The sequence below is a fragment of the Trichosurus vulpecula genome, chromosome 1, assembly GCF_011100635.1.
Source record: "Trichosurus vulpecula isolate mTriVul1 chromosome 1, mTriVul1.pri, whole genome shotgun sequence".
Lineage (NCBI taxonomy): Eukaryota > Metazoa > Chordata > Mammalia > Diprotodontia > Phalangeridae > Trichosurus > Trichosurus vulpecula.
In genome coordinates this window covers 240268148-240281034 of record NC_050573.1, presented here as the reverse complement: position 1 = coordinate 240281034, position 12887 = coordinate 240268148, and the positions used below count along the sequence as shown (strand labels likewise).

The 12887-nt window shown below is 37.7% G+C and overlaps 1 protein-coding gene across 1 annotated transcript in view; it reads right to left on the bottom strand.

The window, feature by feature from the left end:
• COLEC12 (collectin subfamily member 12) overlaps positions 1-12887 on the bottom strand; it is a 230467-nt gene that overhangs the window by 34350 nt on the left and 183230 nt on the right. Inside the window, exon 3 of the mRNA XM_036741362.1 lies at positions 11480-11602. Coding sequence (XP_036597257.1) covers positions 11480-11602 — 123 coding nt within the window. The remainder of the gene's footprint in view (positions 1-11479; positions 11603-12887) is intronic.

Below are 12887 nucleotides of genomic sequence, written 5' to 3'. Positions count from 1 at the left end.
GCACACAGATATTAGTTATTTGAGGTAGGATCTGAGCCTGCCTCTCAGTCCATCATTCTACCATTATGAAAAAAATTTATTGATAAATTTTGTTTTAGTATATTCTTCAAATCTCTAAAAATATTACTGTTGAATACTCCTAATGCACAATTCTTGAAATACTTATGTAAAACAACATGAATGAGTGCTTAAGATTTATACTCTAGGAGTTTTCTATTAGTAAAGAGAAGGGACAGGTGAATTGCTTTACAAATTAGTACCAATATTGACCAAGTTTTTTAAAATCTGAATTTTGTTTAAAATTGTCTTAGTTTACAAAGTTTTGACATTTAAAAAAATGAATACTGTATTTTATCAATGACTTTTCCTGCTTTTAATATATAATCATGTGTTTTTTGTTATTTTGTTATTAATATTACATGTTATAATAGGTAATATGATATGATTGATAGAAAACCGGCCTGAAAGTCAGGAGGGCCTGGGTCCAAGTGTCACCTCTGACACCTAATGGCTATGTGATCTTGGAAAAATCACTTAAGTGTCCTAGTCAGTGTCTCATTGTTCTACACAGTACTTGCTGAGCTTCATGGGCAGACAGAGTTTTTTCAATTGAAGTTTCTAACATTAATAACCTCATAGGTCTGTTAAAAATATATATTTTTTATTTTTATAATAATTTAATGATAGTAATTATTTTTATAATTACTTTTCTAATGTTGAGACATACTTACTTCCCTGGTATAAATCTAACTTGGTCACAGTAAATTAAAAAATACATAGGTCTAATCTCTTTGTCAGTATTTAAAAATATTTTTGCTTCAGTATCAATTTGTTATTGTAATCTAATTTCCTTTTTCTGCTTTATCATTTCCTGGTTTGGGAATTAGGACCAAGTTCATCTCACAGAGACAATTTGATAGAGGGTTTACGTTATGCTATTGAAAATTGTTTATATAGCATAGAGATTATTTGATCTTTATATTTATGATAGAACTCACTATTCTGTACCTGGAGTTTCTTCTGTAGAAGTTTACTTACTTTTGAGGGGTTATTTAGGTAATTTATTTGGTATTTTTAGCATTTTATTTTATTTTAGATATTTATACAGTTCATAGACTGTCAGTTTTGTTGTCATATAATTCGGCAGAATACTGGTAACTTTCTTTATTTCCTTTACGATTGTTTTGAATTTGTCCTTTATATTCTTGGTTTTATTCATTTGGTTTTACTGTCTCTAAAACGTTCTTAGCTTAGTTTTAAAATGATTAATCTCACCTTTTAGTTTTCAAAATCTCCTCTTTAAGCTTGTTTAGGCATTATTAATTCATTGTCAAAGACTCTCAAATTCTCAATTTTCAGAATGAAAGTTTCTGACATCATTGAAGAATGATTTTTCCTATAAAGGAGCATCTTTAGGTTTTATAGGAGAATTAATCTTGCAGCGCAGGCCCATTTCTCTTGATTTTCCCTACATTTTATTACAACATCTAGTCTTTGTTTAATAATCTTGAGTTATTCAAACTAGTCTGTTGATAACATAAATTGCTTTCACCTGACTGCTTTCAAGCCTCTATACCTGATGTTAAAACTCTAAAACTTGATAATTATATCACTGAATGGGTCAATGTAGGGTTCTCCTCTCTCAACAGCCTATTGACTATCATTCTGTCCTCTTCTTTCCAACACAGGGAATTTTTTTTGATATTATTTCCTATAATACTTGGGCTCTTTGTTTCTTTTTATTTTTCTGGAAGGCCAACAATTCCCTCTTAGTTTCTTTTTATTTTTCTGGAAGGCCAACAATTTTCTGATTTTCTGATTTCATTGTGCTTTCTAGCTCTATTACTTTGGTAGATAAAGACTTAACCTATTCTTCTACTTTTATAATTTTATTCATTCATTCATACATCTATTTATTTATTTATCTATTAATTAATTAATTAATTTATTCATTTATTTGTTTTTTGGAGGCAGTCAGGGTTAAGTGACTTTCCCAGGGTCACACAAATGGTAAGTGTCTGAGCCTAGATTTGAACTCAGGTCTTCCTGACTCCAAGGCTGCTGCTCTATCCACTGCACCACCTAGCTGCCCCCAGTTTTACAATTTAAAAAAGTTGCTTTGTTGTTTGTTCTTTAATCTCATCGTTTTCCATTCTACTTGAGCCATTCTGTTCCTTGGGAGTTCATTGCTTAATCCACCACTGCTTCTATTTTTATCAATTATAAGGTCAATAAATGTAAATTCTCATCATCTTGAACTCTTTCTTAGGTGAAACTATTTCCAGTGTTACAGAGGCAGATCTTTGTTTTTACACTTCCTGTGACTCTAAATCACTCTGGATATTCTTTCAGTATATCTGTTCTTTTTCTAGGAGTATAATTGTTGGCTGGGCATTTTCCCTGGTTGTCCTCCATGCCTGAAATGCTCTCCCTCTTCCTCTCCAACCACTGACCTCCTAGCTTCCTTTAAGTACCAACTAAAATTCCACTTTGTACAGAAGTGTTCCCCAACCCCTCCTAATGCTTTCCCCTCTGTTAATTAATTCTTATTTACCCTGTATATAACTTAGCTTCATAAGATTTGTCTGCATGTTGTCATCCCATTAGATTGGAAGCTCCTTGAGGGCAGGAACTATCTTTTGCCTCTTTTTCTAAACTCTAACACTTGGCACAGTGCCTGGTACACAGTAGGTGCTTAATAAGTGCTTAATTATTGATTGAATAATTATTATTGTCTTGTCCTTTCCTTCCGGAGATTTTGCTATACTTTTAATAATATTGATGTACTATATTAGGGTGGGGTTTTTTGCTTACCGATTTCTTTATTTTTTTTTCTTTTTTCTGTCAGGTTTTTTTTCTATGAGGTTTTTTCAACTTTCTTTTCTTTCTTGTTGCTTCTTAGTTTGATTTGGTACATTTGCCATTGTTTTGAGGTGGCGCTGAGGAACTGGGCTTAGTCATTACTATTCATATCATTATCTTGCTGAAAGTAAGGTTGTTTCTCTAACCAAACAGCAAACACTGTGAGGATTCTGTCAGTTCTTCAATATTCTGACAGATTAAGGACTTCATTGGTGACATAGTCCCTTTACTGATGCAGATTGCAATCTTGCCATGTTCTATAAATTGCTACGGTCAAAAATTTCATCATCGAGTGGTCAGATTTATAGTAATGGCCTTAGGTAGCCTCATCCTTGGATGAAACACACACATTATTTTACCAGAACCTTTTTAGCTTGGTTAGACTTAGTAGAGATTGTGTTTTCCTGGTATGGTCTATGAGAATGCAAAGCCACCTCCACACCATAATGATGCATTGGAATAAGACTTGAGTGGAAATTCCATTTCTATAGTTTTCTTTAATCATCAACAAACACTTATTGCACATCTATTATACTGAAGGCATTCCCTTAGGGACTCAAAGAATGAAGAGGGAGACAGAATGGTGAAATAGAAAGAATGCTGGGGAAATCAATAACCCTAGTTTTAGTCCCAGTTTTGCCACATAACTTGTGTTGCCTTAGGCAAATCTCTTTATGTCTCTGACTATAATAAAGATCTCAGTTTCTTTCTCTGTAAAAGAAATTGGACAAGCTGAACTTTAGGCTTTCTTCCAGCTCTAAGTTTTAAATTAAAAGCATTTCTTAATCACCTTCTATATGCAGAATACTATGCTGGGCTTTAGGGGAGATCACAGTGGAGAAAAGACATAGTCCCTATTTTCATGTAGTTCATAGACAATAAGAGGATATTATATATATGTATACGTATACATATATACATACACACATATGTTATATATACATATACACAAATAATTTTAATACAAAATGCCACAGAAGTACCTTAGAGAGATGCAAACCAAAATACTGTTAGAGGTATAAGCAGGAAAAAGTTATCATTAACTGAAAGAATAAGAGAAAGCTTCAGGGAAGAGATTACAGGATGGGAAGAAATCTAAGAGACGGAGAGGAAGAGGAAGAAAGAGGATATTCTAGGCAGAGGGAACAATGGGAACACAGGAAAGGAAAGGACAGGGTGTATTTGGGAAATAGAGTAGTCTAATTTGTCTAGGGCATAGAGCATCTATTAGGGGGTTGTTAAATATAACCCTAGAAGGTTAGGATGGTGCCAAATTGTGGAGGACCTTTGCAGTGCAAAAGGAGAGAGAGATGTTCCTGAAAAGCGACTCTGCCACACAGGCATAGCAGTAATATGGGCTAAACAGATGCCAACAGGGAACAGCTTAGGGTATACAGCTACGATTGCCTCACGATTTCACAGGCAAAATAGGGTTAATGTCTAGGAGGGGCAGGGGCAGCAAGATGTTCACACTATCCAAGCCAAGGGTCAGTGACAGATATTCAGGGCTGAACAAAGAGCTGATGTGACACTAACAGATGATTACCCAGCAGTGAACTGAGGCAGTGGGTTTTGGTGGGTGACTGAAATGAGGATATGCTCTGAATTGCTTAATAAGGTATGAGGAATGAGGCAGGGAGACAGGAAACTTAATTCTAACTGTGCCACAGCATGAAATCTGGTGTGTGTGTGTGTGTGTGTGTGTGTGTGCAATGCATATATGTGTGCATGTGTGTGTGTAGATATGTGTGTAGATACCTGGTCTCTGGGTCAGGTAAACCTTAGCATATAAGAATCCTAGAGGATGGTTTCACTGACTCACAAGTTCTACCTCCCCTTCCCACCCCTCTTCCAGCCTCCCTCCCATCCCCTCAGTCTTGCAGCTCCTGCAGGTATCGGTGAGCTGGTTATCTGCTCATTAGGTATTCAGCTGTGGAAGTTACTTGCCACTATAGGGAAGCTGCTTCTTTGTCCACAGTGGCCGGGAGAGGCAACCAACTGCCTCTGGGGCACATTTGCGTTCCCGTTCTTCCCCATCCTATCCCATGGGCTCCCAGGCAGGGGGAGGTCTTGCCTTGTGAGCCAAGGAACACTTAGTGCGTTATGGTACAGTGTGATTTCCTTTGATATGTGATAGGGAACAGTTCCCTCACCTGCTTATCCTCTCACCCCAGTTGATTTTACTGCATGGTTCTCTGCCTCTCATTCTTAATTCCTTATTAGTTAATTTAGAGCATACTCTCATTTCTGTGGTCCAGTCTATCCCACTAGGGACAGGGCAGACTCCTGTTAGTGCTACACCAAGTCTCTGTCTAAAAGCTAGATACAAGTTTGAATTTCAAATATGTATCTAGGGCTTAGATTGGAGAGAACATCTGGCTACATCTCGGAGACACCAGCCCTATGCCCAAGTACATTAGGTCGACTCTTTTGACATCTTCTTCCAGATCTCTTGACATTGACATTGAATGGACTCCTGTGGAGCCCTCAGGTTAGGGCTATTTTACTTAGTAAGCAACAAATTGATGTCTGATGTCTGAGCAGAGAAATGACATGGCCACATTTATAAACTTAGTCCAGATCTACTAAGTAACATTATGTTGCAACTCTATAATGCCCTTATCATCTAATATTATGTGTTACGTGTACCATCTTCAACCAATCAGTCAACAGGCCTGTGGTAAGCATTTATTATGTGCCAACAAGACTGTAAGCTCCAAGATGCTAATGACCATTTCTTATTTGCACTTTGTATGTCACCTAGGGCCTAACCCAGTGCTCTTGTAACAGTAAGTACTTAAAATATATATGTATGTGTGTATGTATATATATACATACATTTATATATAATGTATATTTTGCTGATATATGATATATGAAGGACTCAGTGGAGAGGGGAAAGAATAGAGTGGAATTATCTCTTAAGAGGTCCAGACAGAGGGTATTGTGTGGCAGCGAGGTGGCACAGTTGACAGAGTGCTGCACCTGGAGCTAGGAAGACCTGAGTTCAAATCTAACCTCAGATACTTCTAGCTGTGGATCTTGGACAAGTCACTCAACCTCTGTCTGTTTCAGTTTTCTCAGTGTAAAATGGGGGTCATGATACCACCCACCTTACAGTTGTTGTGAAGATAGAAGGAGATAATATTTGTAAAGTGCTTAGCACAGTGCCTGGCTTATTACCTTCTTCTCCAAATATGTATCTACATTGGATCTTCCCCAAAAACCTTATTCACTGTGAGTGAAATTCAACCAGAACCATATCTTTAAATGCCAATATTCTCCTAGTGATTTTATATGGCTGCCAAATATGAAAGACTATGATCTCAAAAGAATTAAAATCATAAATCAAAGGGCAAAGGAAAGATGATGGAGGATATAAATGGAATCCAATACGTTACCAATGACTTAAACTCAATAAGTGTAGTGAGACACCTTATCAGGAATTTGTATGATCAAAAAAGAGATGGTGGGGTATATTGGTACTCCAAGATAAAGAACAAAAAGAAGGCACCCAATGCATTGGATATGTCACCCGTGGAGTATTTACAGGAAAATGTGAATGGCAACCTGCATTGGTAGTAGGATTACACTCACCAAAAAGACCATAGATTTTTTCAAAGTATTAAAGCAAAAACATTGGACCCTATCCAATAAGGTTGAATTGTAGAAATACAAAAAACCCCCAACTTATTATAAGACTGTTTCATGGCCTGGATCCCAACAACAGCTGTATCATAATCCTCTAGTTTATGTATATAAGTACAGATCTTTGGTCCAATTCTTATTTAATGGCCATTTCTATTTTGGCAAAGTTGAAGTCTTTATGTGATTGTTGAATCATTAGCAATGGTATCTGAATGATTGTGGAGAATGAGGAAGGTGCTACATGATTAGAGATGGGCAAAATGATTTAATTTTCCAACAAAGGAAGAAAATGGTGCCTGCAAACCATAGGTCAGTCAGACTGATTTCAATTTCTGCCCAAATCCTGGAATGTATTATTAAAGGGATGGTTAGTGAACATCTAGAAAAAGAATAGGAGATCACAAAGAGCAACATGACTTCATCAAGAACAGGTCATACCAGACTCACTCTCTTTTTCTCCTTCTCTCTCTCTCTCTCTCCTCCCTCCCTCTCTCTCTCACTCCCTCTCTCTCTCCCTTTTTCTTCATCTCTCTTTCTCTCTTTCCCTCTCTCTCCCTCTCCTCTCTCCTTCTCTCTGCCCCTTTCTCTCTTCTCTTTTTTTCACTCTCTCTCCATTCATCTATCTCTCTTTGTCCCTCTCCCTTTTTCTGTATGTCTCTGTCTCTTTACAGCACTTGACCAAGTATTTCATGCTCCTAACATGGAAAACAGAATAATTCGGACTAGACAATAGTATAATTAGATGGATTCAGAAATGGTCAAATAACCAGGCTGGAAGAGTAGTCATTACAGTTTATGTCCACCTGGGAGGATGACTCCAGTTACCAAGCGTCTGTGCTTGACCCACATCTCCTTGAATTTTTATCAATAACTTGGATAAAGACACCAATGGTATTCTTACCAAGTTTGCTGATGGTACAAAGCTGAGAGGGGCAATAAACACAATGGATGACAGAGTCAGGATTCAAAAAGACTTTACTAAGTCATTGGGTTAATTCTAATAAGATGAAACTTAACAGGGATAAATATAAAGTGTTAACACTTGGCTTACAAAAAAACCCTACCTTCCAAGTACAAGATGAGGGAGGCCTAAGCAGGGAGAAGATTATCTAAAAATGTTATGAGGATTTGAGTGGGCCACAAGATGAATATGTCAATGGTTTGATGTGGCAGCCAAAAAAAGTGATTGTATTGAGAGTCATAGCTTCCAGGAATAAGGAGGTGATATTTCCACACTATTGTGTCCAGATGAGAGCACATCTGGAATATTGTAGGCTTTTTGGTTTCCATTTTAGGAAGGGCACTGAAAAGCTGGAGAACCTTTAAATAGTGAAGGGTCCTGAGTCTGTTTCATTCAAGGATTAGTTAAAGGAATGGGGTATGGCTAGCTTAGAGAAGAAAAGACACAGAGGAGTCAGAACAGCTCTCTTCGAAATTAAACAGAAGGATGAATCAGAGCACTGGACCTGGAGTCAGGGAGACGAGAGTTCAAATGTGACCTCAGACATATGCTAGCTTTGTGACCCTGGCGATGCTGCTTAATCTCTGTCTGCCTCAGTTTCTTCCTCTGTAAAAAGGAGGGGAAAAATAGCATTATTTTAGCACTACTTCCCAGGGACGTTGTAAGGATAAAATTAGATATTTGTAAGGTGCTTTGCAAACCTTAAAGTGCTAAATTTTTATCAATATTACTAGTACAATGAATGGAAGGGCAAAAAAAAAAAACAACATATGGGGAAAAACTTCCTAACAGTTAGAACTATCCAAATGCAGGGTGGAAGGAAGATGAGTTTCTACTCCCTGGAAGTCTTTAAATAAAGGCTCAATGAGTTTTTTTGTCTAGTATAGCTCAGAAGGGATTCTTTTTCACATATGGGTTGTACTAAATGGCCTCTGGAGTCTCCTTTGACTGAAATTCGGTGGTTCTCCTTTCTCCTTGAGAAGTTGTTCCAATGGTTTTCTTGACTAATAACTCAAAATACTCAGGAATACCTCAGCTAGTTAGGTGCTTGTGCGCTTTGCATCAGTAATAATTCACATCCACCTTTTGGAATCTTTATCTTTCGACAAGGCTCAATTCAGGAGCCACTTCTGCTTTGAAACCTTTCCTGACTCCCCTCCCACCCAGTAGCTCAAAATGCTTTCTTCCTCCTCAAATTACATCTTGTATTAATTTATCTGGATCTATGTTATGTTCCCCTCCTCTCTCCTGTAGAATATATCCTTAAAGGCAGGAGCTATTTTTGTCTATGTATCTCCTTTAGCACCTCACATAAAACCTCGAACACAGTAGTGGCTTAATATATGTTTGCTAGATTGGATTGAATGGCAGGTTAAAATGACAGGTTTATTTTATTTATTTTACTCTTGTGTTCTGCTGAACTACAAAGGTTAGGGGCGAGTGTACAGGTAAACACTTTTGGTGAAAGGTAATAACAGTGCACAAAACTTTATGAATTAGTGGTTTTTTCTCTTTCCCTAGAGTATCCAAGGAATCTGCAATAAACAAAGTTTTCAAAGCAGCTTTGTGAGCCATAAATCACAGACATATTGAGGACATCTTAAGTGAAGAGTTTAGAGGATTCCCCGCTGTTCACATAAATCTTTTGCTGAAGAAATTCTATTTAAAAAGTCCAATTTTGGGTTTGTAGAAGGAGAGAAATGAAAGGGGAATGGGTGGAGGTGAATGGGGGAGGTCAGGAGGTGGAATTGCAAGAGTTCCTTTGGAATATATTTCCCCCAAGACTCAAGATCCAGTACATTCAGAACAAGCAAGTGGTATTAAAATAAGTCTGAGCTATTTGGCTTAAAATTCTGCCTTTGTAATCTGGTTACTGAAACTGTCTCCTCATTGAGAAAGACCGTAGCACAACCATGGGATATTCAGGTTTTTGCAAATAGATGAGCTGAAAAGAAATGAAGTAGACAAGGACTACACAAAAAAAGTTGTACTTTTGAATACAATGCCTAAAAAAAATAGGAAATAGGAGAACTGCACGATAACAAACAGTCATAAGCAATGAACTGGAGAGGGAGGAGATGCTTGCAGTGAAGGTCCCAGGAGGCTCACTGGAGGTCTTTTTGTACACTATTTTCCTTTTCAAGGTTATAAAAACCGAGGAAGTAACGTCTAAAAGCCTCAGAGAGTCTTGCTTTTGGACTTTTCCTTGTGCCTTAAGAAGGCAAAAAGTTTCTCTGAATTATTTCCTAACAAAACGAAAAATTGGCCAAGTATTAGACAGAGGTAAGCTCTTCAAAGGCAAGAACTGTGCTTTTTCTTTCTATAATAAATATTCAACTCCAAGGGCTTAATATACTGCTCTATAGTAGCCCCCTAGAGAGACCCAATAAAAGCTTAATTGTCACCACTTGATTTTTAGTTACTGCTTTGCCACTGGTTCACTAATCATGTTTACACAGACTGAAAGAAATTGAAAGCTGACTAATTTGATGGAGTTGGCTATTTGAATCATTAGTAACAAAATAAAGCTTTTCTTTGATTTTTGATTAGATTTTTTTAGTGGGGAGACACTTTTAGGTGACTCCAATTCTCTAATGTATGTGTCTATCTGTCTATCTATCTATCTGTCTACCTATCTGTCATCTATCTATCCCTCTATCTATCCATCCCTCTATCTACCTATCTGTCTAACCTGAGAACTTATACTTGTTGGACCTTATTTTCCTCCATACAGATGTCCTTTAGTTAGGTGAGGCTACCACAGCTGAAAGGGAATAAAAGGCCTGGTAATTTTCCAAATTCTTCATTGTCTCAATTCATCAGAGAATAAATGGGAAGTTCCACAGTATGCTTTATTCTGAGTGTACCTGGCATTAAGGGGGCAGACTGAATAATACTTCAGGAAAATGCCTAGCTGTGTGTGTGACAGGTATTGTAGAACATACAGGTCTAAAGAGAAAAAAAGTGTAAGGAAATGGCCCACCTACTGCCTCACCCCCAAAGCAGCTATGGTGGGCATAGTGACAAGAGCAGAGAGCTAGTGAGTCTCTGAATTTTCCTTTTCCTGTATCAGTTGCACAATCTGTCATTCTGAGGGAAGGCAGCTGAAGCTGGCTGCTAAGTTAAAGATATTAAGATTAGTAGACTCTGTCCATGTCTGTTTGTGTGTTGAAATCAGAGAAATGAGCCTAACATGGCTGTGTCTAGAAAGAGTTCCATAATTCTTTGTTGTTTTCCACTGTGATTTGAATTATGATATTTTTACTTTTAGTCACACAAGGGGAAAAAAATGCTCCAACCGGACAAGAAAATTTTACTCAATCAGATTAATTCTATGGAGTATGAAAGGAAAGGAAGATCAGATGTTTGGAAAAATGACAACAATCTCTCTTTCCTCCTCATTCAGGAAAGTTAACTGAACTACAACTCTGATCTTCACCTACATTACCTTTTAACTTCTTCAAGGCAGTGTTTATATTGTGTTTCAGATATTATAGACATTCAACTAGCCAAAACCAACTGTGACCACAGTAAATCTGCTGTGGAGAAAAGGGGGAAGTGGCTGTGTAGACACTGGCTGAAGGAACTAGTAGCCATGGAGATTTTTTATTTTATTTGGCCACCATCACTGTGGCTTTACTGTGTGCTGGCTCCAAGGTTTTCATATGACCACTAAGATAGGACAGGAAAAGACTGAGGAAGAAAGTGTAGCTGGAAATGATAATTCACTTCACAGACAAGGAAAATTATACAACCCTAAAGACCTGAAAAACAAAAATCTTCACATAGATGGGAGAAAATCATCACTGAAATCACTGAGGGTAGGGATGTTTTTTCCTGCTTAGACATTATGATTGACCTACAGTGACAAGGGTAAAGGACCTGAAGTCATATTACTAAGTTCAATACAAGTAAGATACTTAATTTTTCATACCTGTGGATAAATCATTTTTTCATTCCATGGTTAGTTAATTTGCTATTGGAAAGGAAAATTCATATGGTACATACCTTTGTATCCCAGAATGGCTACCGTGATTGTTAGCAGGGCGCACAGAATATATAATAATATGATAGAAAACTTCAGTGCCCAGTTATTTTTACATTTGGTACATTGTGTTCCTTCCTGAATACCTGTAAGAGAAGATATATTTTAAGAACTGTGCCCAGCGGTGTTATTTCAGAGTTTTTACTCCAGTATGTGTTCAAATACACAGAATGATTAAGAGGATCACACACTATATACAAAGATACTGCATTTGTGTATCTGCACCATGAGTCATAGGGTAACTACATGGTGTAGTAGTGCCAGGCTTGGAGTCGGTAAGACCTGGGTTCAAATCCGGCCTCAGACACTCAGTAGCGGTGTGATCCTGGGCAAGTCACTTAACCCTGTTTGCCTCAGTTTCTTCAACTATAAAATGAGTGGAGAAGAAAATGGCAAACCACTTCAGTATCTTCGCTAAGAAAACCTCAAATAGGGTCATGGAGAGTTAGACGTGACTGAACAGCAACAGCTACAAGTAGTATTTTTAAAGTGGATATATTCCTTGCCTATCATGTTAGCAATATAAGGGACTCTCCATATGCAATAATGATTATATTCCATACATTTAGGAAATGGTACATGGTTTGAGTTCATGGCATGGAACAAAATCTCATAGTAATAATAATATTTCAGTGAAAATTGCGACAACCAAAGTATTTCAAATCCTAGTCCATTTATTTTTTGCAGTATTTGACAAAAGAAAATGTTTAGCACAGTGGAAGAATCTAGATTTTGTTGTTGTCGTCCTGTTGTTTCAGTCATGTCTGACTCTTAGTGATCGCATTTGGAGTTTTCTTGGCAAAGATACTAGAGTGGTTTGCCATTTCCTTCTCCACTCATTTTACAGATGAGTATGAGGAAACTGAAGCAAACAGGGCTAAATAACCTGCCCAGGTACTCTATCCACTGTGCCACCTAGCTGCCCCTAAGAGTATAGATCAGGGGTGGGGATCTTATGTGGCCCTCCAGGTCCTTAAGTGTGGCCCTTTGCCCAAGTTTGAACCCAAACTTCAAATCTGTTCTGTGAAGCTTGGATTCAAAGCGCTGCACTTGAGGACCTAGAGGGCCACATGTGGCCTCAAGGCCACAGGCTCCCCACCCCTGGTCTAGATAGTCCTTTGGAATTTGTCATAATGGAATCGCAATTAAAATAGAAAAAAAATTCCAGACCTGTGCTTTTACTGGTTTAAGGAATTTCTGGTGAGTAAGCCCCCTCTACTTATCAGCAGTTGATCTGTGCTATAAGTAACTGTTAGAGAGTCATTAAGGAACTGAGAGGTTAAGTGACTTTCCTATGGGTCAGTACACATCAGAGGCTGAATGTGAGTCCAGGTTTTCCTGGTTCTGAGGCTAGTCCTCTATCCATTATAT